The sequence below is a fragment of the Scyliorhinus canicula genome, chromosome 7 (genome assembly GCF_902713615.1).
Source record: "Scyliorhinus canicula chromosome 7, sScyCan1.1, whole genome shotgun sequence".
In the NCBI taxonomy this organism is placed as follows: domain Eukaryota; kingdom Metazoa; phylum Chordata; class Chondrichthyes; order Carcharhiniformes; family Scyliorhinidae; genus Scyliorhinus; species Scyliorhinus canicula.
In genome coordinates this window covers 18,519,758-18,546,944 of record NC_052152.1, presented here as the reverse complement: position 1 = coordinate 18,546,944, position 27,187 = coordinate 18,519,758, and the positions used below count along the sequence as shown (strand labels likewise).

The 27,187-nt window shown below is 47.9% G+C and overlaps 1 protein-coding gene across 6 annotated transcripts in view; it reads right to left on the bottom strand.

Moving 5' to 3' along the window:
- The window catches only part of prdm15 (PR domain containing 15), a 73,211-nt gene extending 46,670 nt beyond the window's left edge, over positions 1-26,541 (bottom strand). For 4 of the 6 annotated variants that reach the window (XM_038801445.1, XM_038801448.1, XM_038801450.1 and 1 more), the window contains exons 1-6: positions 26,128-26,245; positions 12,272-12,314; positions 8,457-8,550; positions 7,152-7,305; positions 3,945-4,097; positions 1,727-1,826 (exon numbers count right to left, since the gene is read on the bottom strand). In XM_038801445.1, the coding sequence (XP_038657373.1) occupies positions 1,727-1,826; positions 3,945-4,097; positions 7,152-7,305; positions 8,457-8,550; positions 12,272-12,308 (538 nt within the window). In that variant the 5' untranslated portion in view covers positions 12,309-12,314; positions 26,128-26,245. Of the gene's footprint in view, positions 1-1,726; positions 1,827-3,944; positions 4,098-7,151; positions 7,306-8,456; positions 8,551-12,271; positions 12,315-26,078; positions 26,095-26,127; positions 26,246-26,471 lie in introns of those variants that run through there. The other 2 variants (XM_038801446.1, XM_038801447.1) reach the window with 2 other exon arrangements.
- Positions 26,542-27,187: the final 646 nt, after the last annotated feature.

The window sequence follows — 27,187 nt, the reverse complement described above, 5'->3', positions numbered from 1 at the left end:
TCTCTTACAGCGGGCTCCTTGGTGACTGATGGAGCCTGTTTGTGTTCGGCACGATCGGCCCCAGATTGAACACGGAATCTCTGGTACACCAAGGTGGAGCGGGGGGCAGCACCAGCAATGCAACTGGCCTCATGGTGCGGAATGAACTTCCTGGTTGTATTCTCGCGCCACATTTTCTTATCGACAGTAAGTTGCTCCCACTTTCACATTGTTTCAGAGTAGCTAATCATTAAGAAATCACTTCCCAGTTTTCAATGAGTCATAAAAACATCCTCTTCGAGATTCGTTCCACATGATGACCTTGACCATTGCAGATCATGATCAGAGCATCTATTCTTGGCACGGCAGTTTCTTTCATACTTTGGTTACATAACAGCAAGAAGTACAGAAAAACACTATGCTATTATTCGGTCTCCCTTATGAAAAAGAACATCATCGCGTTAGGAGCGGTTCAGAGAAAGTTCGCTCGACTCGATTCCTCGGACGAAGGGCTTACCTTTATGAAGAAAGGTGGAACGGGTTGGGCCTATGCCCATTGGAGTTTAGATGAATAAATTAATGAATCGTATTGAAACATAGAAGATTCTGAAGGGGCTTGATAGGGTGGACACCAGGAAGATGTTTCCTCTTCTGATGGAGATTAGGGGTGCGATTTAACCCTAAGTCATAGGAGCAGAATTAGGCCACTCGGCCCATCGAGTCTGCTACCATTCAATCACGGCTGATATTTTTCTCACCCCCATTCTCCTGCCTTTTCCCCATAACCCCTAATCCCCTTATTCATCAAAAACCTATCTATCTCTGTCTTAAAGGCAGTCAGTGAGATTTGGCCTCCACAGCCTTCTGCGGCAAAGAGTTCCACAGATTCACCACCCTCTGGTTGAAGTAATTCCCCCTCATCTCTGTTTTAAAGGATCGTCCCTTTAGTCTGAGATTGTACCCTCTGGTTCTAGTTTTTCCTACAAGTGGAAACACCCTCTCCACGACCACTCTATCCAGGCCTTGCAGTATCCTGTAAGTTTCAATAAGATCCCCCCTCCTCCTTCTAAATTTTAACGAGTACAGACCCAGAGTCCTCAACGTTCCTCATACGACAAGCTCTTAATTCCAGGGATCATTCTTGTGAACCTCCTCTGGACCCTTTCCAAGGCCAGCACATCTTTCCTTAGATATGGGGCCCAAAACTGCTCACAATACTCCAAATGGGGTCTGACCAGAGCCTTACACAGCCTCAGAAGTACATCCCTGGTCTTGTATTCTAGCCCTCTCGACATGAATGCTAACACTGCATTTGCCTTCCTAACTGCCGACTGAACCTGCACATTAACCTTAAGAGAATTGTGAACAAGGACTCCCAAGTCCCTTTGTGCTTCTGATTTCCTCAGCATTTCCCCATTTAGAAAATAGTCTATGCCTAAATTCCTCCTTCCAAAGTGCAGAACCTCACACTTCTACACATTGTATTCCATCTGGGTCTCTGGATTACTGTTCCACCAGACAATACCAGTAAGGCATTGCCTCCCCAAATGGCTTCACCCATTTTAACGACTCACATTTTTTCACAGTAAGGATCACCCCTACCTGCCCTTTCACACCATCAGAATGTTCAGCCTTTGAATTACGACAAGAATTGCGTGTCGGCATACTCAGAAGCAGAAAAACACAAACCGATCTCTTCCACCCTCCACTCCCAGCATGGCCTGGCCAACATGTTCCCATTCCTTACCTTTCACTGGATTCGCTGTTTGCTTGAGCATTAATTTATCCATTTTCTTTGCGTAGAACACAGCATACCAGACTCGCAGCTCCGTACCAGGCTGGATATCCTGTGGGGGCGAGGACAAAACATAGCGTGAAAAACAATAATGAACAGACCCCAGGCCAGATCCACACACAGCTCCCAGTATAATTGGTCTGCCTCTTTGACTGAATTGCTCTCAAGCGATTGCAATCTTGCCTCTTTATTAGTTTGAAACAAATTATAGAAAGCACACATTGAATTCTCATTCGTCAGGACTCTGAAACTCGGGTGTAGGAATTCCTCCAGTCCAATGAGTCTGTCCTAATTTCCTCCGGTTGCTAGGTCGCATGATCCAGGTCCATTGCAGTCCAGTTCCAAAGATTCCGGGTTCGGAATCGCTCCGTGAGATGAACGGTCGAAGTCACCTGGAGCTGCACGAGCAGGTGGCATCCGCCAATAGTGATGTGAAGGGTGACAGGAGTTTTTTTTTAAAAACACAGATCGCTCATGATCTGAAGTAAAAGAAAGTCGCACGTCTGCAAAGGCCCTGCCCGGCAGAGGAGACTCACGAGGCCCAGCCAAGGTTCATCATACCAGCGGGTATGGAGATGTCACAGTTTCGTCCTGGCCATCAGGGGTTCTCTGTCTCACTCTTTGTTCTCCCACCCTTATTTCAGACACTCCTGCAAACGTTATTCCGTGATCACGATTTTTGGTCACACGGCCTCGTATCACCTCACATGGCTGGATGTCTGATTGTGCTCCTGTGAAACACCTTGGGAGGTTTCACTGAACTAAAGGCGCTATATAAATGCAAGTTGCCGGTTTTGATGCACGAACCCCTGAATATGCTCACATGGGAATAACAGTGCAGGAACAGTGTCCATTAGACCATACCCCAGCAAAACGTTAATGTCCTCTAGACAGGGCGATGGACAAATGTTGTCGAATATAACAAGGTTAGTTCACAGGGTTCTATTGACACAGAAACACTTCTTTTCGTTCTGTTTTTTTTTCAACTTCACTTTGTTGCGTCCTCTTGCTCTATCTTTACCAACCGTCATCCAATTCTCTATTTTGTTTTTAAGATTTACAACAACCGACATTCTAAATATTCTCTCTGCAGAAAACTAATTTTTCTCACTTCTTGAACTCTTAGTTAAGTTTTAAATTGATGCCTTTTCGTTATCACAGCACCGATGGGAGAGAAATCTATCGCTATTTACATTATCAATCACCATCTAGCTTCACAACCTTTCAGAATCTTCAGAGGCTTCCATCATCTCACTCCTCAACCTTCCAATTGCCATTGAAAAATTGCCCAACTTTGTAACCCTTGACATGAAGAGGGGGGCAGGACAAGAGCATCTCGTCCATCCATCGTGTCTCAAACGGTCGCAATGCAATGAGGGATCATGATTACCCTCCCCCAACAGTGCCCCCTCCAGTTGGACATGTAATATGCTGCTGGAAGCAAACGAAGAGGATCAAAAAAAAACCTCCGCCAAGTGCGGGGGTAGACAAAAGTGAGAAAGTCCTCAGTGAGCCCAGAAGCCACTTATAGTTTAAAAAATTTTTTTTTAGAGTACCCAATTTTCTTTTTCCTAATTAAGGGGCAATTTAGCGTGGCCAATCCACCTACCCTGCACATCTTTGGGTTGTGGGGGCAGCATGGTGAAGCAATGGTTAGCATTGCTGCCGCATGGCGCCGAGGTCCCAGGTTCGATCCCGGCTCTGGGTCACTGTCCGTGTTGAGTTTGCACATTCTCCCCGTGTTTGTGTGAGTTTCACCCCCACAACCCAAGTATGTGCAGGGTAGGTGGATTGGCCACGCTAAATTGCCTCTTAATTGGAAAATATGATTTGGGAACTCTAAATTTATAGGAAAAAAAAATCTTTGGGCCGTGGGGGTGAAACCCACGCAAACATGAGAAGAATGTGCGAACTCCCCACGGTGACCAGATAGAACCTGGGACCTTGGTGCCGTGAGGCAGCAATGCGAACCACTGCGCCACCGTGCTGCCCCTTGAAGGCAATCATAGTTGATGATGAGGCGCAAACTCAATATCCCCCTTATCCCCCGTATAACACCCTAGTCGGTACTGTATCTGACCACACCATGACCTCTCATTCCCTTTCAATCTTCTCGAAGTTCGGAGCAGCCCCAACGTACGGACGCCAGGATGACTGGCCGTCTCTGTACCTGTAACGTGTTGAAGTAAACATCATGACTGTGTTGATAGGCCGTGAGATTTTGATGAAGAAAATCTGTCGCCGGTCTCACGAATGTCATCCAGTTGCAGTCCTCTTCGTTCGTGGTGTCAAAGCAAACGTCGGGTCCATCCTTCTGGAAAACCTTGTACATAAAATTAAACAGACCGAGAGATTATTACAAACACAACCCTCAAAATAGCACTCACGCAGCTAGAAATGTATTACCAGATTCCCCCTTCCCTGCCTGCCAATGAGGGTTTGGAGTGAAAGAGCTGAGGGTACTACTTGATCACTTGAGAATGAGGAAAGGAACTGCTAAAATAAACAAAAGTAGCTGCTGTTTTAACATGTCTCTTAGTATAGTGATGTTTTAATCCTGGCAAAACAGCTAATGCTAAATATATCAGACGAACCAATGTGCCGACTAGAGAATTCTAAGATGGCTGACTGAATTTCAAGATGGCCACCTGGATTATTCACATGACACTTTCCCATTATTGACAGTCGAGGAATATTGTTTTTTTCCAGCATAATACAGCATATTTTCCACATCGCTCTCTGTTTCACTGCAGGTCCAGGGAAAAGGATCTTAGGTAGTCCTTAACTGGCCACTTACAGGCCAGAATTGACTCAAGAGTGGGTGGCTGTCTGTCACTTTCCCTTGCTCTGGTAAAAGGGAAGGCAATGTGGACGTCATCGGCCTGCCATCCCACCCAATTTTACCATTCCTGTCTCTTAGCATGCACCCTGAAACCCCTTAAAATCCAGATCCACGATTCTAAACTGCTTGCCGGCACAGGAAACTTGGAGGTGACTGCGAGAGTTTGGAGATGGAAAGCTTGTGATTTTTTAAGTATAATGGGCTGGATTTTCCATTTTTTTTTTAAATTTAGAGTACCCAATTATTTTTTCCAATTAAGGGGCAATTTAGCATGGCCAATCCACCTAACCTGCACATCTTTGGGTTGTGGGGGCGAAACCCACGCAGACACGGGGAGAATGTGCAAACTCCTCACAGACAGTGACCCAGGGCCGGGATTCGAACCCAGGTCCTCAGCGCCGGAGGCAGCAATGCTAACCACTGTGCCACCGTGCTGCCCGGATTCTCCATTTCTGAGCCTAAGTGCAGAGGATCTGCGGCGTTTTATGTGAAACAAATCAACGGCGCCCCCCCCCCCTCAGCAATCCTGTGACTGGTGAGAGGCTATCAGCCCTGCCACATAAACCCCCCGGCTACCATGAAATAAATGGCCGGAGAATGGCCGGGTCTGTGGCCGTGCATGCAGCAGTCGGGCCGCACAACATGGCGCTGGCCATGCGCGGACCGACCTGCTATATAGTGCCCCCCCCCCTCCCCCGGCCACCCCCTCCAGCCCCCCAGCCCTTGCGGAAGCCCCCGCCGGCGCTGGACACAGTCCGCAGCCGCCACGCCGGGTTCCCGACCGCTGAGACCACATGTCAACCGCGCAGTCGGGAACTCAGTCCACGGGGGGGTGGGAGCGTCGGTGAGGGCCTTCAGGTGACGTCCTGAGGCAGTCCCAATAGTGTGCGGCTCGATGACGCCATTTCGGAGGGGCCGGAGCATACAAAACTGCGTCAAACAGGAGGTGCCCCCGATTTCAGCATCAAAAGGGATTCTCCGCCCGATCGCTGATTACGAAACGGGCGTCGGGGAATGGAGAATCCCGCCCAATGTATCTCCCGTGACATTGTCAAAACTATATACTCTCCAATGACTGGACCACAACATCAATACTCAAAGCATTGTTCTGTCGTTATGGCAAAGCTTCAGTTAACATTCACCTGCCCTTAAATGTATCAGATGAAATTGTTATAAAACAAGCATATCCCAAGGTCAATTAGAGGCTAATTGTTTCTATGTAGATTAATAAATTCCCAGTCAGGGAAAATAAGCTGGAAATGAAATAGCATTCTCCCTCTTCTTGGAGGGAAATGGAGAGAAAGTGAAAGAGAGAGATGTCTCACTGGGAGACAAAAGCCTGCAGCGTGTGGTCAGCAGAGGGAAGAAAACTGCAAGTTCTCTGCCAGTTACCAGGCAGAATGTGGGAGGAGGAGAGTCTCGGATTAAACAGAATCGCATAGCAATCTGAAGACTCTGGAAGGTTTGCCCTGTCGATGCTGGAAGAAATCACCAGAGTGGCTCTTACAGATGGTAGTTGGTTTGGGAATTCTCCGAAAACTGTGGGAAGGAACTTTTGAAGGTCACTTGACATTACACATCCCGACAAAATGAACCCTTTGGAAGCTGAGAGTGGTTGTGGACTGTTTCCTACAAAGACTGTAACCCTGGGGATAGCGTATTGTAATGTATATGTAGGCAGTGTGGGGTTACTGGTTACGTCAAAGCATTAGTAAGGATGATCTTTTCTGTTGTTCAGAGTGTTTGTTGTTTTCTATGTAATGTTTAGTCAATGTTGCTTTTGGTTTTTTTTCCCCACAGTAAAAGACTTAAATTTGAAATCTCATTAAATTCCTTTATGTTGCTTGCTAGGGACACTGAGTTCATTTTCCCATTTCTAGCATAAACAGCCTTTCCTCCAGTGTCCTGAAGCAAAATCACTTTTAAACAAATAATCTGTTTGTGAGAGCATGCTCGACATAAATTGGCTATCATCCCTCCTTCATTACAAGAGTGGCTGCCCTTCAAAATTAATTTAATTGGTGGCAAAGTGCTTTGGGACATCCTGAGCGGAGATTGTGAAAAGCACCATTTAAATGCACATTCTTCCTTTCTCGAAGACTCCAGGGCAATGGCAGCACCCCCTACAGCTAAGAACAATAAACTCATCACAGACCAGGAAATAAACTGTGGAGCACTACTCACTATGTAATAATAATCTTTATTAGTGTCACAATTAGGCTTCCATTTTCACTGCAATGAAGTTACTGTGAAAATCCCCTAGTCGCCACATTCCGGCATCTGTTCGGACACACTAGGGGAGAATTCAGAATGTCCAATTCACCTAACAAGCACGTCTTTCGGGACTTGTGGGAGGAAACCGCAGCGCCCGGAGAAAACCCACACAGGCACAGGGAGAAAGTGCAGACTCTGCACCATGACCCAAGCTGGGAATTGAACCCGGGTCCCTGGCGCTGTGATGCAACAGTGCTAACCACTGTGCTACCATGCCACCTGAATGAACCATCGATGGAGCAGACCCAAGGTTCAACCTACCTTCAGAGGAAGCATGACTTCTTTTTCCAGAATCGACACTCTTTTGGCTTCAAACGGCCCAAATTGCGTGCGTTTTACCAGGGGAAGTAATGCAAAGACCCCTTCGCTTCCATCTTCCAGCAGCCTGATCTCCAAACTGGATGGCAGGGAGGATCTGGGCGTGATAAAAATGATAACATTATGTCATTGCGCAAAAAATAGGCCTCTCGCCACCAAGCGGGGTAAAAAACACATCTTGATCATTTTTGTTTCTGGTATGTGTTAAATTAATCAGCACTTCTTTAGTATCTCTGACTCTGCAGGCCACAGATATAGAGAGGTTCATTTTTACTGGGGGAAGAATCCATTCCATGCTTGGATTAGAATGTAGCACCATGATTTCTCAATTAAATTACGCCCTCCTTTATCTGCAGAGGGAACATCCACTGACTTCAAAGTGGGTGAAGATAATGTGTTGCCACACGGGAGACTGGTGTAAGTAAGCTCCTCCTCACGTCAATCCCTCCCCTGCCTCGGTTCTCACCGAGCGAGGGTTAAAATTAAGCCCTGGGTGTAGAAATGTCACCTCGATTTACCATCTCACGGTCTGCGTTTAACGTGGTGCTTAAGAGTAATATGGGAGAAGGGCAGCACGGTGGCCTAGTGGTTAGCATAACCGCCTCACGGCGCTGAGGTCCCAGGTTCGATCCCGGCTCTGGGTCACTGTCCGTGTGGAGTTTGCACATTCTCCCCGTGTCTGCGTGGGTTTCGCCCCCACAAAATCCAAAAATGTGCAGAGTAGGTGGATTGGCCACGCTAAATTGCCCCTTAATTGGAAAAAATAATTGGCTAATCTAAATTTATAAAAAAAAAAAAAAAGAGTAATATGGGAGTGCTCCAGCTCAACCGAAACACTTTAACCTTTTCTCCACTATCAAAAAAAAAAATCTTTACGGTCATCTGGTTCCGGAGTATAAATCTGTCCCTAAGCTTTCCAGAGCAAGGATTCTACAGCTTCTCAACTCTCAGTAAAACAGCGGCCCAGTAGTCTAAAGATCTTTTAGCCTAAAGATCTGCCACTGTTCCACGGCAGAGCATTTTGCAAAGTCATAAAACAAGACAGAATGGATTGACTAGGACAGGGCGGAGATGCGGTCAGATTGAAGTTCCATTGAGATATTTGACTGCTGATCAAAAAGAAAATTCATTTTCCGGAAATTCAAAAATTCCAACCCGTGGAATACATGGGGAGAAAGGTTGACATTCATTTTAAAAGCAGGCACTTGCTCTTTGCTGTTCGTTTCACGAATCCCTGATATTCCTTACCGCGCTCGGCTCAAGACGAAAGAATCGCTGACCGTCACCAAGGGACCGAGCTCCGGACACTCCGAGTCATGGTACTCCCCACAGTCATCACACCCTGCAAACAAATGAAGTGATGAAGCTTTCTGAGCATTCTGTCATCCGCACTACTGATGCATTCAATCTCTCCAACGAAACTGGATCAGATAGGAGAGCCCCCCCCCCCCCCCCCCCCCCCCACGCACCCCCCACGAACGACCCCTTTTCAGCAATCGTCACTGTTCCACTTGGGCCTCTTTACACAACACGGTTTGTTTGGAGTTGATAATTTTATTTAACTGCAAAATGCTGCAGATGCTGGGAAGCTGAAATAAAATAAAAAATGCTGAAAGCACTCAAGTGGGTCTGGCAGCATCTGTGGAGGATGGGACAGAGGTAACGCTTCAAGCTCACCATCGCCACCTCAAGGGCAACGAGGGATGGGCAATAAATGCTGGCCTAGCACGTCCTGTAAAATTTATTTTAAAATAATGTAACTCTTCTCCAGAACTCTTCTAAGCCTGTTCGGGAGAGTCAGATTCAACTCTTAAGCGTTAACTCTGGACAAGTTGAGTTGAAATATGGGCCGGGATTCTCCCCTACCCGGCGGGGCGGGGGGTCCCGGCGTGTTGGAGTGGCGTGAACCACTCCGGCGTCGGGCCGACCCAAAGGTGGGGAAGTCTCCGCACCTTTAGGGGCCAAGCCCTCACATTGAAGGGCTAGGCCCGCGCTGGAGTGGTTCCCACTGTGCCGGCTGGCGTGAACGGCCTTTGGTGCCACGCCAGCCAGAGCCGAAAGGACTTCGCCGGCCGGCGTAAGTCCGCGCATGCGCCAGAGCGTCAGCGGCTGCTGACGTCATACTGGCGCATGTGCAGGGGAGGGGGTCTCTTCCACCTCCGCCATGGTGAAGACCATGGCGAAGGCGGAAGAAAAAGAGTGCCCGCACGGCTCAGGCCCGCCCACCGATCAGTGGGCCCCGATCGCGGGTCAGACCACCGTGGGGGCACCCCCCGGGGTCAGATCGCCCCCCCCCCCCCCTCAGGACCCCGGAGCCCACCCTCGCCGCCAATCCTGCCGGTCAGGTAGGTGGTTTAATCCACGCCGGCGGGAGAGGCCTGGTAGCGGCGGGACTTCGGCCCATCGCGGGCTGCAGGATCACCGCGGGGGGCCCGCTGAACGGCGCGGCGCGATTCCCGCCCCCGCTGAATCTCGGGCGGCGGAGTATTCGGGACACGGCTGGGGCGGGATTGACGCCGGCCCCGGGGGGTCGGAGAATCGCCCAAGATTTGGATAAGTTGAGTGAGTGGGCGGATGCCTGGCAGGTGTAGTATAATGTGGATAAATGTGAGGTTATCCACTTTGGTAGCAAAATGAGGAAGACAGATTATTATCAGCATGGCTATAGATTGAGAGGGGAATGAGTAATGAGACCTAGGTGTCCTCGTACACCAGTCACTGAAAGTGCAGCAGGCGGTAAAGAAGGCGTGTTGGTCTTCATTGCAAGAGGATTCAAATACAGGAGCAGGGATGTCTTGCTGCAATTATACAGGGCCTTGGTGAGACCATACCTGGATTTTGTGTGCAGTTTTGATCTCCTTATCTGAGGAAGGATATTCTTGCTCTAGATGGAGTGCAGTGAAGATTTACCAGACTGATTCCTGGGATGGCAGGACTAAGTTATGAGGAGAGATTGAATCGGTTAAGATTGTATTCGCTGGAGTTCAGAAGATTAAGGGGGGATTACATAGAAGCCTATAAAATTCTAACAGGACTAGACAGGGTAGATGCAGGAAGGATGTTCCTGATGGTCGGGCAGTCCAGAACCAGGGGTTCACTGTCTGAGGATTCGGAGTAAACCATTTAGAACTGATATGAGGAGAAATTTCATCACCCAAAGAGTGGTGAGCCTGAGGAATTCTCGACCACAGAAAGCAGTTAAGGCCAAAATATTGTGGGCGTGATCGTATGGCCTCATCGCGCCAGGGCCGGTGATGCGAACGGTAAATCGCGCTTTATGATGTTCGGGACACCTAACGAGATCTCGCGAGACGTCGCAATCCAGATCTCGCCCTCATTGGGCGGGATCCAGATTGGCATATTTGCATATTCACTGTACCATGTCTGCACTGGAGTATCCCAAGGAGTGGGATTGAACCCCCGCACCTAGGGTAAATTGCCCTGGTGCCGTTGCGCACTGTTTTCCGCAAACGTGGATAAGGCGTAAATGCACTTTGAGGGATCTCCCAGGCGATTGGAGGCCGCCGGCTAGTCAGACGCTGGCACTCCCGATGCCACCTGGGCACCTTGGCACTGCCAGGCTGGTAGCGTCAAGGTGACACGGCTGCTAGGCAGCCCGTGCTCGGTGTTCAGGTCCCGGGTGCCCTGCCCTTATGAAGTGGGGTGATGGGGGGGATGCTCAAGGACCCACGAATCAGTAAGTTGGGAATTTGGGGGGGGGGGGGGTTCTGGAGGATGGAGTGGGTGTGGCCCCAGAGATCGCCCACCACCCCCCCACCCCAAATGTTTAAATGCCGCCATTTCTAAATGCTGTCCCTGAGCTCTTCCTTCACTGCTCAGCTAGTCAGCGCAGGAAATGAAGCTAAGTGCAGCTTTGGCAAGGCGACCCCCGCCAGGGCTCAAAAAAGGAACAGGGTCCCATTTACTGGCGGGGTCGTTTTCGGCACTGTAGACGCTGATAAACACTCCACTCGATTTGAAAGTAGAGTTTTTTTAAATCACCTGGTATTCCTCAAGGTGAGGGATGGATGTTCGCACTGGGAATGAAACCTTTCCTTTCTCTGATCCAGCGTCAGCAATAAGCACTGATAAATCAGCAACAATACAACCAGCTGCAGGGGAGAACTCCCTTAACTCTGCACAACATGTCTCAGTTTCAATCTCAGAAAAGCAACAGTATGACTTTATTATCCCCCACCTGCATCCCAGCTCTCTGACAGTTAATGGAAGGTCAGTGACAGTTTCGTGCTGGAGTACCATATCCACAAGAAACTGGGTTACGCCTATCCAAGTAAAGTTTCCTGTGTGGCACCCCCATCTCCCGCACAGTCGGTGGAATGATGGAACTTTCATTCTTGAGGCATAGGACTTAGAGGATTGAACTTAAACCACTGCTTCAACAAGCTTCCTGCAGTATCTTTTTCATATGAAGGTTTTCTCAAATTTTATCCGAAATAGCGTTCAGAAACAATGGTGAGATTGGGGTCTGGACGGAGTGGGTTGGGAAGAAACTGCTCCCACTCAAATAAAGGATGGAGAGTGAGAGGGCACAGATTTCAAATAATTGGCAAAGGAAGCAAAAGCGACAGGCGAGAAAACCTTTTCTCGCAGCGAGTGGTTAGGGTCTGGAATGGAGTTCCCGAGAGTGTGGTGGAGGCCGCTTCAATTAGAAGCATTCAAAATGGAATTATACGGCTGTTCGAAAAGAGTGAACATGCATGGTCACGGGGAGGGGACAGGAGACTGGCACTCGGCGAACTGCTCATTCGGAGAGTTGGTGCAGATCCAATGGCCTGAATGGCCTTCCTCTGCGGCCAAACATTTCTGTGACTTGCAGAAGTCCCAAATTACAGATCAAGTAAGCAATCTCCCTATTCCAGGCCCTGGTTTCAATGGAAGTACGAAGATGCTAACAGGGAGGGTGGGAGTCCCATTTGCTGGCTGTGCAGATTATTCCAAATATGTTTGCCAGAACGTTTAGGAAACAAAATTTTGCCAACTCCACGCCTACTTAAAAAATAATTATTTTTGGCGTATTCATCCACAAATGTTCCAGTACTTACAGACAAACAATCTCTCATCCGTGCCTTTGCCCGCCATCTGGATCTGCGAGAACAAAGATTCAAGAACACAACGTTACCCACGGTAATGTTATATTTCCAAACGTTTGCGTATACGGGGAGCTGCATGATTATCGACACGTCCCCAGAGCCCCACAAATAATGCCAGCATGTGCTTGGCGGTTGTCTCCAAATATTGGAATGACAACCCCTGCCACGACATGCAACCCCCTGTCAGCACGGTCTTACAATCACCCCCGCCCACCCTGCCAACTCCGTTTGGGTGCCCCAGCAAATACTGCCAGAATCCGACAGACAACTGTCGTGACCCTTCAAGGACTTGCACTCTCCTGGCGGCCCTCTGTCCTGTGAAGGCTGACCCGTTCTCGGAGGTGTTCTGAAAATATCAGTTACTGGGAATTCATGGCAAGCTACAATCCTGGAATTCTGTACTCCCAAGTCCCAAAATATGTTAACCGCACAAAGAAAACGGTGCTGCCGTTGCTGAGGACCCGCATGGCAGCAACATGAAATGAAAATCGCTTATTGTCACGAGTAGGCTTCAATGAAGTTACTGTAAAAAGCCCCTAGTCGCCACATTCCGGCGCCTGTCCGGGGAGGCTGGTACGGGAATCGAACCGTGCCGCTGGCCTGCTTGGTCTGCTTTATAAGCCAGCGATTTAGCCTTGTGAGCTAAACCAGCCCCTATATAACCTATATAACCCAGTGGAAATTGTGCTCCCCCCTGAGCGTACACGGAAACGCAAAATCTCATGGAAGGTGCTTGGAATTCTGATGATATTGGAAAATTGAACAAATCCTTCCTGGAACCTCTTGGATCCAGGGGATCCAATTTTGTAAAGTGATGCCCCTGGGTGGTAGAGAAACCTAGAATCCCTCTCACCAAATAAAAGTAAGTCATTTGTATGAAGCTGAGGAAGCACAGAGCTCACATTTATACAGACCCTGATCTCAGGACAACCCAACAGTCAGTTAAGCCCTTCTGAAGTAGAGCCATTGTTGTAGGAAGGGCTGCAGGCATTTTGCACACACCAAGTGGAGATAATAACAACAGAAATAAAATCGCATTAATATCCCACTGTGATAATTGTAGGAATTTCAGGGCCGGGATTCTCTGATTGGGAGACTATGTTCTCCTGCCAGTGCTGAATTACACCTGATTCCCAATCCTTCGCCGTGCAGATTTTTGCTTGGCGAGGATTGCGAGGGATTCCCGAGGGAATCTTGCTAACAGGCTGCCATTTTGACAGTTGGGTTCTGTCAGTTTCTAGCTGACTCGCCCATGAAGGAAGACGATGGGAAAGCAGTTAATTCTGTTTGAAGCGGTCCAGGAGCTGTCAATCAAAACTTGATGCTGCTTCCTGTGTCTGAGCCAGCAGATGTATTACCCAGGTGAGTGTTAAAGCAGTGATTTTTTCCCCCACTGCCACTCTGAACTGCTCTCGAGCTTCCATTTGGATGAAGCTGAGGAAGCACAGAGCTCAGATTTATACACAGATACAGAAAAGAGGGGTCTCTCTTCTGAGGGGCTTCCTGAAAAGGGTCTCCTTCTGGGGGGCTTCCTGACAGGGGTCTCTCATCTGCAGGGTGTTTCTGGGGGTTCCTTTATTTAGGGGTCTTTTTATTTAAGGGCTCTGTGGAGGGTCTCTTTATTTAACTATCGCTGGGACGGTCTCCTTATTTAGGTGGTTTCTTCAATTAGCGGGTCTCTGGAAGAGGAGGTGTCTGGCGGGGGTTGGCAGGTCTTGCACTGTGTGTGCAGGGGAGGGTGGGGGGGGCCTCCAATGGACTTTGAGGGCCACTCCTTTAAAGAGTTACCCCCTTGGCTCACCACGAGGTCCACCATGCCAGGTACACGTTTGTCAGGACTAGTAGTAATTCGAGCCCCCACGTGATTCCCAGCCCATAGGATCGGGATAGTATGGTGCCTGGTGTGGTGCACAAAACCTCAATCCCGAGGCCAGTGGGGAGCTGGCCACAACTGCAGGGAGACCTCCCCTGTTCTTCATGTAATCATGCCTTGGGGTCTTTTCTATCTAACTGAGGGGACAGATGGGGCCTCGGTTTACAGAGTTTATACCCTCGGTACTGCACTGGAGAGCCAGTCCATATTTTGTAGCACTCGACTCCACCACCTGATGACTCTGTGGCGAGAGCGCTCTTAATGGACCCACCCACGGCTGACAGCACGTAGCTCAAACATTGAGAATTTTTAAAAACACCCTGTAAACATAAAAGCATATAACCTGAAAAAGATCAAACCAAATAAATGCCGCAAACGAAGAGGTCAGCAGCTGTCAAACGCAAAATCATTCATCTTTACACTGAGATCTTCCATCCATCAGTCAATGATTCAGGTTTTCGGAATTTAAGACTATTATTTCTAGCTTCATTGGGAAACAGCCCACAGACAGCTAAAGAATGCAAGGTCAGGCACAGGTTGCTGGTTCCATTCCCCTCGGGCCCCAGGTATGCTCCTTCCCCCACCTCAGTCAGTGGCTCGACAGGTTTATCACTGACTTGGTGAACCTCACAGGGAAAGCCAGCAAGGTTCTGGATCTGACTCTGTGCTGAACTAACTCACAGGCTTGGTCCTGAGAGTCTTGCAGGAACTGGACTATGATTGCGTCCTTAATAAATAGATGAAATTTAACTTGAGGCTCACACAGCAAAATTGGGCACTTGGATCAAAAGGTAGAAAACAAAAAGCAAATTAAAACCACGGAAAAGGTCTGTGGCAAGTGTTCAGAAAAATGTTGCCTGACTCCTTTGAGGGTCTTTTTGCCTGGTACACCTTCCAGGCACACATTCTGCTCCTTTTTCATTGTGTGTTCCACAGAAACTGGTAACCAATGGACAGGAGGATAGCTATAGTTACAACGTCCCTGGTCAAGCTGTTCCAGTAGAGTTACAACTCTGGCATCTCCCCTCAATGTGGAAAATGGCCCAATTGCTCACAAGAAACAGGAGAAATCCAACCCAGCCAATTACCACCCTATCAGTCCACTCTCCATCATCAGCAAAGTGATGGAAGGAGTCATCAACAGTGCTATCAAGCAGCACTTGCTCAGCAATAACCTAGTCATGGACGGTCAGTTTGGGTTCCATCAGGGTCACTAAGCTCTTGACCTCATTACAGCCTTGGTTCAAACATGGACAAAGGAGCTGAATGCCAGAGGTGGAGGGAGAGTGACTGCCCTTTACATTAAGGCAGCATTTGACCGAGTATGGCATCAAGGAGCCCTAGCTAAACTGGAGTCAATGGGAATCAGGGGGAAAACTCTCCTCTGGTTGGAGTCATACCTGGTACAAAGGAAAATGATTGAGGTCAATCATCTCAGTTCCAGGACATCACTGCAGGAGTTCCTCAGGGTAATGACATAGGCCCAGCCATCTTCAGCTGCTTCACCAATGGCCTCCCTTCCATCATAAGGTCAGAAGTGGGGATGTTTGCAGATGACTGCACAATGTTCAGCACCATTCGCGACTCCTCAGATAATCAAGCAGTTCATGCCCAAATGCAGCAAGACCTGGCAGCTTGGGCTGCCAAGTGGTAAGTTACATTCGTGCCACACAAGTGTCAGGCAATGACCATCTCCTACAAAAAGGGATCTAGCCATCGTCCCATGACATTCAATGGCATAACCATCGCTGAATCCCCCACAATCAACGCCCTGGGAGTTACCATTGATCATAAACTGACCTGGAAAGGGCTGCACGATGGCGCAGTGGGTAGCACTGCTGCCTCACAGCGCTGAGATCCCAGGTTTGATCCCGGTTCTGGGTCACTGTCCGTGTGGAGTTTGCACATTTTCCCCGTGTTTGTGTGGGTTTTACTCCCACAATCCAAAGATGTGCAGGGTAGGTGGATTGGCCACGCTAAATTGCCTCTTAATTGGAAAAAAATTGGGTACTCTTCATTTATTTTAAAACAAGAAACTGACCTGGACTAGCCACAGTAATACTGTGCCTACCAGGGCAGGTCAAAGGACAGGACTCCTACGGGGAGTAACTCACCTTCTGACCCCCCCCCCCCCCCCCCCCCCCCCTCAAAGCCTGTCCACCATCGACAAGGCACAAGTCACTTGCCTGGATGAGTGCTGCTCCAAAACTCAAGAAGCTCGACACCATCCAGGACAAAGAGGCCCACTAGATTGCTCCCCCTTCCACAAGCGTACAAACCCTCTACCACCGATGAACAGTGCCAGCTGTGTGTACCATCTACAAGATGCACTGCAGTAACTCACCAAGGATCCTTAGACAACACCTTCCAAACCCATGACCACGACCATTTAGAAGGACAAAGCCGCAGGTACCTGGGAACCCCACCGCCTGGTGGTTCCCCTCCAACCCACTCACCATCCTGACTTGGAAATATATTGCCATTCCTTCGCTGTCGCTGGGGCAAAATCTTGGAACTCCCTCCCTAACAGCACAGTGGGTGTACCTACACCCCAGGGACTGCAACAGTTCAAGAAGGCAACTCACCACCACCTTCTGAAGGGTACTAGGGATGGGCAAAAAATGCTGGCCTAAACAGCCACGCCCACATCCTGTAAATGAATTTTAAAAGTACAAACATGCTGAGGGAGATCAGTAAGGAAATCCCTGATCCAATGAATTAGGCCCCTGTTCACGTTCAAAGTAAACAACCTTTGTGACAGGATGTGAATTTGCATTGTCTTGAATACTGAACTAAAATCAATAAATAAAACACGTGGACTTTGGCTGTTGGAGGTGATTAGTAATCAAGCTCACTGGAGAAAGGCTACCATCTTCAGTGGTGCTTTATAAACAAATAGGGGATCGAGATAATCTGAAAGAGATGAGGTGAGGTGGTTCCTACGACTCTCTCTATACATTTAGCCAGGTAGAAGCAAGAGTCACATGTCTAAAACCATTAAATGATTTGGCTCCTGTTTTTTCAGGTACAGGTATGATAGTTGATGCTTTCCAAGTATTTGGAACATTAAGTACTTCCAATAAAAATTGAAGCAACTGTAAGTAAACCTCTAAACTGCTGAGTACATTCTTTCTATATTTTAGCCCCCTAGTCCATCAGGACCAGGAGCTTTATATGGTTTAATACAGGAAAGACATGATACAACCTCATTCTCTGAGAACTGTACAGGTGAATATGCAGGGATTCACCTTGTTACATTCAAGTCTAAAACCAACCACATCAAATCTTCCATAGAATCAATTAGTATCATTAACAAAAGTAGGACAGTCCAGAAATGCATTGTTTTTTTCTCTTTGCCTACCCATCATTATGTTCAGCCATTCCCATGCTTGCCTGTGCAAAACCTATGTTCGATTTGCCTGAATGAGCGCAGCTCCAGTAACACTCGAGAAACTTGACCCCACCCAAGACAAAGCAGGCCACTTTGCTTGGCACGCCATCCCCCGACGTCCACTCCCTCCACCACTGACACACGGTGGCAGCAGTTTGTACCATCCACAAGATGCATTGCAGGAACTCACCAAGGTTCCTTAGGCAGCACCTTCCAAATCCACGATCGCTACCATCTAGAGGAACATGGGCAGCAGATATCTGGAACACCACCAGGTTCAGTTGGCAGTTAGGAAGGCAAATGCAATGTTAGCATTCATGTTGAGATATACAATGATGTGGAGATGCCGGCGTTGGACTGGGGTGAGCACAGTAAGAAGTCTTACAACACCAGGTTAAAGTCCAACAGGTTTGTTTCAAACACGAGCTTTCGGAGCACGGCTCCTTCTTCAGTGAAGTAAATGAAGAAGGAGCCGTGCTCCGAAAGCTCGTGTTTGAAACAAACCTGTTGGACTTTAACCTGGTGTTGTAAGACTTCTTACTGAGATATACAAGAGCAGAGATATACTGTTGAGGCAGTATAAGGCTCTGGTCAGACCCTATTTGGAGTATTGTGAGCAGTTTTGTGCCCCGTATCTAAGGAAGGATGCGCTGGCCTTGGAAAAGATCCAGAGGACGTTCACAAGAATGGACGCTGGAATTAAGGACTTGTGGTTGAGGGGAGGTTGAACACTCTGGGTCTGTACTCGTTGGGAGTTTAGAAGGATGGAGGAGGTGAGTGGAATCTCCTTGAACTTACAGGATACTGTGAGGCCTGGATAGAGCGAACGTGGAGAGGGTGTTTCTACTTGTAGGAGAAACTAGAACCGAGGGCACAGCCTCATGACTGAAAAGACGATCCTTTAAAACTGAGATGAGGAGGAATTTCTTCAGCCAGAGGTGGTGAATCTGTGGAACTCATTGGCGCAGGAGGCACTGATACTGATAAACAGAGGCACGAGTTGTGCTAAAAATGGTTGAGATTCAATCAAAATTCCGAGCCAAATCAGATGATCTCAATGGCAGGGGAGACCTCAGCTTTCCTGGGGCATGGCGAAGAAAATTGAGCCAGGGTTCCTTTCTAATTGACCATCCACATCAGAACATAGTTGTGTGCGATCTTCTAGGTCCAATAGCAAGCCTCGACTCACCATCTAGGCACAGCATGAAAAATAACCATTGTCTCATGGAATGGCCAAACAGGCTCGAGCGGGCTGAATGGCCTACTCTGACATTGCAGCATAGAAAGAGGCCATTTTGGTCAGGCCACAACTAGAGTATTGCATCCAGTTCTGGTCACCATACTTTAGAAGAAGTGTGAAGATCCTTGAGATGATGCAGAGGAGAGTTACCAGAATGGTTCCAGAGATTTTAGCTGCGTGGTTAGGTTCAAGAAACTGGGGTTTTCCTCCTTGGAGCAATGGAGACTGAAGCGATATTTGATAGAGGTGTACAAGAGCATGACAGATTTTGATGTGATAGGCAAAGATAAGCTGACAGTTCAAAGACTAGGGGACAACGATCCCTTACTGTGTTCAGATTTTGTCCCCTTACTTGAGGAGGGATGTAGTTGCAATAGAGGCCGATCAGCGGAGCTTCACTTGATTAATTCCAGAGATGAAGAATTTGTCTTATGAAGACAGATTATGCAGTTTAGGCCTGTACTCGCTCGAGTTTAAACGAATGATAATAATAATTGAGAGGAGATCTAATTGAGGTACCTAAGATAATAAAAGGTATTGATCAGTAGACATGGAGCGGATGCTTCCTCTTGTGAGGCAATCTCCTAAAACTATGAGAAGTCATAGTTTTAAGATAAGGGGCAGCAGATTTAACACAGAGATGAGGAGAAATAACTTCTTTCAAAGAATCGTGGATCTGTGGAATTCACTACCCCAGAGTGCGGTGAAATTTACTTTGAGTATATTTAAAGAGGATATGGACGCTGAATTGCCTACTCCTGCTCCTAGTTCTCATGCTCTAAAGTTTTGGGTATGAAATACCGAAGGGGGACGGGGTGGAGGCTGGAATCTGAGGAAGAACCTTTTTTTAAAAACACAGCTATTGCTAATGGCCTGGAACACCTTGCCAACGAGGGTTGTGGAAACATAAGACCTGCTCCCTATTCCTATGTCTATGCCAAGGTGTCGGGCTGTCACCATGAAACTACATCCCAGTACCACTGAGGAGGAGGAAAGGGACTAAAAAAAGTTAATTATGTTGATGTCTTGCTAGTCAAATCTCAATATTGTCAGCAGCATAAATCTAGGAGCATAGAAACAGGAGTCAGCCATTAAGCCACTTAAGCATTTTCGAAAATCCAACAATTTTTCCTTGACTCAGGTGTGGTTCCAGCGGACTGGAGAATTGTAAATATTACATCAAGAAATAATTTAAAGAAGGGGCGGCACGGTGGCGCAGTGGTTAGCACTGCTGTCCCAGGTTCGAACCCGGCCCGGGGTCACTGTCCATGCGGAGTTCGCACATTCTCCCCATGTCTGGGTGGGTCTCACCCCCACAACCCAAAGATGTGCAGGGTAGGTGGATGGGCCACGCCAAATTGCCCCTTAATTGGAAAAAAAAGAATCGGGCACTCTAAATTTATTTTTTTTAAATAATTGTTGCAGTGCATCTTGTAGAGAGCAAATGCTTAAACTGGCACCAATAAAGCATACTGCTTTGTCCTTGAGGCATGTGATTGCTGACTTGTGCCTTGAAGATGGTGGAAAGGCTTTGTGAGCCAAGTGGTGAGTTATTCACTAATTAAGGTGGTGAATCTTTGGAAATCTCCAGCCAGAGATTTGTGGATTCAGAACTGAAATAGATAGATTTAGAGGTCCAGGGAAGGGTAGAGAGGGGCAGTCGGCCTAGTTATGCTCTTTCGGAGGGTCGGTGCAAACTCGATGGGCCGAACGGCCTCCTTTTGTACTGTCGGGATTCTATGGATAATCAAGGGATATGGGGATCCATCAGGAAAGTGCTGCCTTGGTCAGTCAAAGATCACCCATGATCTTATTGAATGGTGGGGCATGTTTGAGGGGCCGTATGATATACTGCTGCTCCCACTTCATCTGTTCTGAGTTACTAAGGTTTAAGTAAGACTGACTTCAATGCAATTAAACAGTGCTAGTCCACAATAAATGAAGCAAATCTTTCAAAGAGGTAGAATGACAGAAGACCAATAGGAATTCAAAAAAGCATTTGTGATACAGAAAGGGTTAATACCCCAAAGGGACAAGTTCCCTACTTGCCACAAGAAAACCCTAGAGTAAAAGCATAAAACTCAAAGCAAAAATCCTAGCGAACAGCAAAGACACAAAGAATCTGACAGAACAGATAGTGAGAGCTACAAAAAGGGAGGATTAAAAGAGACTCACAAGGGATATCAGGGACAACACAAAAATGTTTACAACTATATTGGAAAGATTTGCATTTCTGTTGCACCTTTCACACACACAAGACCACCTCAAAGTGCTTTACAGCCATTGGAGTATTTTTCAAGTGCTGGAACTGTTGGAATGTTGAAAATGTGGCAGCCAAAATTGCACACAGCAAGATCCACAAGCAGCAGTGTGATTTGTTTTTGTGATTTCGAATGAGGGATAAATATTCATCAGGGACATGAGGAAGAGCCTCGCTGCTCTTCCTCGGAATAACGCCATGGGAACTTTTAACAAAATTAAGCTATGCAAAAAAAAAATGAAGAAAATAATGACACGAAAGAATGACAAATCCCCAGGACCAGATGGTTTCCATCCAGGGTTTGAAATTAGGTTGGTGAGAACACTACATTTGCCTCAACTATAATCTTCCTAAATTCTCATGATTTAGGAACTGTTCCTTCAGATTGGAAAATGTGTCGTTCACTCTGCTATTTAAGAAAGGTGGGAGGAAAACCAGAGCATTATAGACCAGTTAGCGTAACATCTTTTGTCAGGAATTACTAGAGTCTGTATTTAAGCATTGGTAACGGAAAACGTTGAATTTTTTTTAGCTGATCAGAGAGTGTGATTTGGAAAGTATATGTTACCCTTCACGAGCCTGACTGAATTTGTTTTGAAGAGGTGCCGAAAGTAGTATACCAATGAGAGATATTGTATGAACTTTCAGAAGGCATTTAATGAAGCCCCTCCTAAGAGACCATTCACGTGGTAGCTCATGGAATTAAAGGCAAATTATTGACCTAATTAGGAAACTGGCAGAGCAGAGCAGGGTGGAGGGGTCAGTCACCAGGGGACATACGTTTAAGGTCCATGGGGCAAAGTTTAGAGATATGCGAGGCAAGTGTTTTTACACAGAGGGTGGTGAGTGCCTGGAACACGTTGCCAGGGGAGGTTGTGGAAGCAGATACATTAACAGCGTTCAAAAAGCATCTTGACAAACACGTGGATAGGGTGGGTATAGAGGGGTATGGCACTAGAAAGTGCTGAGGGTTTTGGCCAAGGGTGGTATCATGAACGGTACAGGCTTGGAGGGCCGAAGGGCCTCTTCCTGTGCTGTATTGTTCTTTTTGTAACAGGAAGTTCTGAAAAAACTCGGCCGGTCTTGGCAGCATCGGCGCAGAGAAACAGAGTTAACATTTCAAGTCTAATAGCACTCCTGTACACTGGAGAAGAGATGATCTGCTCATTTACTTCACTGTTACTTGTGGGAGCTTACTGTGAGCAAAATGATTGCCTACAATGCAACAGCGAATTTACAGTACAACAGTGAATCTACAGTGCAACAGTGAATCTAGGTTCTTTGTGGATTGTAAAGTACTTTGGAACATCCTGAGGTGATGAAAGGCACTATATAAATGTGAGTTACGTGGCTACGACCAAGAAAGCACAATAGCCCCTAAACTTTCTCAGGAAACGAAGGAAATCCGGCATGTCAACATTGACTCTTACCAACTTTTACAAATGCACCATTGAAAGCATCCTATCTGGCTGCATCACAGCCTGGTATGGCAACTGCTTGGCCCAAGACCGTAAGAAACTACAGAGAGTCGTGAACACCACCCAGTCCATCACACGAACCCGCCTTCTATCCATTGACTCTGCCTACACCTCCCGCTGCCTTGGGAAAGCGGGCAGCATAATCAAAGGCACCTCACACCTAGGTTATTCACTCTTCCATAGAACATACAGTGCAGGAGGAGACCATTCGGCCCATCGGGTCTACACCGACCCACGTAAGCCCTCACTTCCACCCTATCCCCGTAACCCAATAACCCCTCCTAACCTTTTTGGTCACAAAGGGCAATTGATCATGGCCAATCCACCTAACCTGCACATCTTTGGACTCTGGAAGGAAACCAGAGCACCCGGAGGAAACCCACGCAGACACGGGGAGAACGTGCAGGCTCCGCAGACAGTGACCCAGCGGGGAATCAAACCTGGGACCCTGGCGCAGTGAAGCCACAATGCTATCCACTTGTGCTACTGTGCTGCCCACAAACTTTCAACTTCTTCCATCGGGCATGAGATACAAAAGTCTGAGAACACGCATTAGCAGATTCAAAAACAGCTTCTTCCCCGCCGACACCAGACTCCTGAATGATCCTCGTATGGACTGATCTGATCTCTTCATACATCTTCTCTACTGAGTAGTACCACACTCCTGTATGCTTCACCCAATGCCTGTGTCTATGTACTTACATTCTGAATTTATGTAAGCCCTATTTTTCTTCATGTATGGATTTATCTGTCTGGACTGGACGCAGAACAATACTTTTCACTGTACCTCAGTACATGTGACAATAAAACAAACACAAATACAGAGTTTATTACTCTGGGGACAATGTTCCCATTGTGACAGCTGGTGAAATTTAAATTCAATTAATGATTCTGACATTGAAAGCTAGTCTCAGTAATGGTGACCATGAACAATCACCAATTGTCATTAAAAAACACATCTAATCTCACTAATGTGCTTTTTGAGGAGGGAATCTGCTAATATTACCTGGTCTGGCCCGTGTTGAGACTCCAGATCCACAGTAATGCGCTTATCTCATAATTGCCCTCTAAAATGGCCAAGCAAGTCACTCAGTTCAAGGACAGGTAGGGATGGAGAACATATGCCATGAAACAATGAAAAGATATTTCTTTATTTAACAATAAACTGAGGGGCAGCAATGTGGCACAGTGGTTAGCACTGCTGCCTCATAGCGCGGAGGAGCCAGGTTCGATCCCGGCTCCGGGTCACTGTCCGCGTGGAGTTCGCACATTCTCCTCATGTCTGCGTGGGTCTCACCCACAACCCAAAAAGGTGGGCAGGGTAGGTGGATTGGCCACGCTAAATTGGCCCTTAATTAAAAAAAAGAGAATTGGGTACTCTAAATTTAAAAAAAAAAAAAAAAATTGCTTATTGTCACGAGTAGGCTTCAATGAAGTTACTGTGAAAAGCCCCTAGCTTTTCGAGGATGACTTTCGAGGAAGCGAGGATGACTTTGACAGTCATCCAGAATCAAAATAAACCTCCAAAATGATCCAAAAGAACCACACTCTCATTTAAAAGCTCGTGTTGCGTACATTCCCATTATAATGGAGTACAGCACGATAGCACAGTGTGTAGCACTGTTGCTTCACAGCACAGGGGCCCCAGGTTCGATTCCCGGTTTGGGTCACTGTCTGTGCGGAGTCTGCATGTTCTCCCCGTGTCTGCGTGGGTTTCCTCCGGGTGCTCCAGTTTCTTCCCACAAATCCCGAAAGATGTGCTTGTTAGGTGAATTAGATATTCCGAATTCTCCCTCCGTGTACCCGAACAGGCGCCCAAGTGTGGTGTCTAGGGGATTTTCACAGTAATTCACTGCAGTGTTAATGTAAGCCTACTTGTGACACTAATAAAATTACCAGAACTCAAGTTGGTCAACTTCACCTCTCTCCCAGAATTCCTGATGCAGCTTGTTGTTGCAACGGTCAAGTCATTTTAACGACATATTGACTTGCATTTCAAAAATAAGTGTGTCAAAATAGCTTACACTTTGAAAGTATATGTGAAAAAGTTGCACCAAACAACTAACAGAAGTTTCCGGATCACAATACTGCAGCAAGCAAGGAAAACAATGGCCGAGAGCAAGACATAACAGCTTTGACAGTCATCCAGAATCAAAACATTAGCTACCTTCTCTCTCCACAGATGCTGCCAGACCTGCTGAGATGGTCCAGCATTTTCTGTTTTTGAGATATTGATCTATGTGAACAGCCCTGAATCTATTTATACCGACATCACTGAAATTGCACAACCATACTGGATGATATATATTTAGGTTTTATTAGGAAATGACTAAAATGCCACCTATGCTTCAATGAATGATTCCTAGCAAAGAGACTGGGGCCTAGATAAAAGGCTCGATTAAATTTACCAGGGGTGTCCCAGTCTGAAACCCACTGAAGCCTCAATTCTCTGAGAGATCACACTGTGGAAACATGATCACACCCGGGCAAATTCCAGTGGCTTTACCAGTGATGCCACCTCTAACACCGTGTGGGCCCTGAGCCCAGCTCCTGTCACCACTGACCACCTCCGACCACACACACCCCGCCCGTCCCCCCGCAGAAAATACACACCAAAATAAAAAGTATCCTTTTCAAAAAAAACTGAGAACGGGTGATTTTTTTTGTTTTGAAGCGAGGGGAAATCCCAATTCGGTGGGAAAGGGGTTGTTTGTGTGTGTGTACGGGGGGGTGGATAATAACGTGTCGCCGAGCTGATATATTGTCCATTATTATGGCGATGGCGCTGGGTTTGGCTCAGAGAGGGGAGAGCAGCGCCGGAGGCTGCAGGCCGCTGTGGAGGCGGCTGTGTGTGTCTCCCTCCCCTCATCCTCTCTGTGAGGCTGGAGTGTGTGTGAGGCCCCCTCCCCTCAGTCTGTGAGGCTGGGCTGTGAGTGTGAGGTTAGGGGGTGTGTGTGTGCTTGTGAGGCTGGGGTGTGAGTCAGACTGGGCTGTGAGTGTGAGTCAGACTGGGCTGAGTGTGAGGTTAGGCTGAGTGTGTGTGAGGTGAGGCGGAGCTGTGAGCGTGAGTTTAGGTTGAGTGTGTGTGAGGCTGAGCTGTGAGTGTGAGCTTAGGTTGAGTGTGTGTGAGGCTGAGCTGTGTGTGAGCTTAGGTTGAGTGTGTGTGAGGCTGAGCTGTGAGTGTGAGGTTAGGCTGAGTGTGAGTGAGGCTGGGCTCTGTGTGTATATTTGAGGCTGGGCTGGGTTTTGCGTGTGAGTTTAGGCTGAGCTGTGAGGCTGGGCTGTGTGCAGCTCCCTGCCGATCCAGGCGGCCGCCGCCTGCCTCCAGCCGGGTTTTAAGAGCGATCCGCTGTGTGCAACATTGTAACAAAGAACAGGCGGAATGGCGGCCGGAATGGAAACATTGTATCCGTGAAGCTGCTACCTTCCCCAATGTAACCAGCGCTAAAACTAACACTGCTCGCCCTCGGGGTTCGCCCTCCTTCCGCACTCCCTCCCTTCCCTCAGCCTCCCTCACCCTCAGCCCGGCCGTCCCTCTGCCCACACGGAAGGGTTGCGGCACATACCTCCCTCCGGGGCCCGAGCCGGGCCGGGTTTTGCCCCCCGCTTTCTCTCTCGCTCTCTCTCTCTCTCTCACTTTGATTATTTGGCAGGTTCGAGTCTCGCGAATCCTCACTCCGGGTTCCCGGCCGCTCCCGATTGCGCAGGAGCGGATCCCGGCCTCCCCTCCCCCCCGCGGCCTGCTGGGGGTTGTAGTCTTTCACCCTCCCTCCCTCCAAACCCCCTCCACTGCAGGGAGCGGGAGAGAGAGCAGCAGGGGACTACAGCTCCTCCCCCGGCTCCCTGTCCCGTTACCATTCGGCCTCCGCTGCCCTCTGGGCACGGGTGCATTCGGGGTCTGGCCACTCACTGCTCCAAGCTGTCCCCTGTCCGCTGCATCCCGATCTTTCCGCTAGTGGGAACGGTTTCTCTTCCATCTACTGCTCTGATCTGGCCCACTCGTGTTTTTGTTCACCTCTCATCAAATCTCTCAGAATTTATTTTTCAGCAAAGCAACTCCAGCTGCCCTAATCTACCCTCGGAACTGAAGTCCTTCGTCCCGGAACCATCCCGATAAATAAATTCCTTTTGCGCCCCCTCCAATGCCTTCATGTCATTCCGAAAGTAAGGTGCGTTGGCTTGGGCACCATACACCCAATTGGGGATGAACTAGCATTTTATAAAAAATCATTGTAACTTCACACAATAGGGGCAGCATGGTGGCACAGTGGTTAGCACTGCTGCCTCACGGTGCCAAGGACCCAGGTTCAAATCCGTCCCTGGGTTACCTGTGTGGAGTTTGCACATTCTCCCCGTGTGTGTGTGGGTCGCATTCCCAGAACCCAAAGATGTGCAGGGTAGGTGGATTGGCCACGCTAAATTGCCCATTAATTGGGAAAAGAAGAATTGGGAACTTTAAATTTATTTTAAAAAATAACTTCGCAGAATTGTTCCAGCGCTGCATTCTGAATCATTCTGAAAGGCGGAAAATGGAGGCCATTGTCTCTGCTCCGGCGGTCCGAATGGGCATTCAATCTCGTGCCATTCTCTCACCTTCTTCCCGGAATCCTGCAGATTGGTCATTTT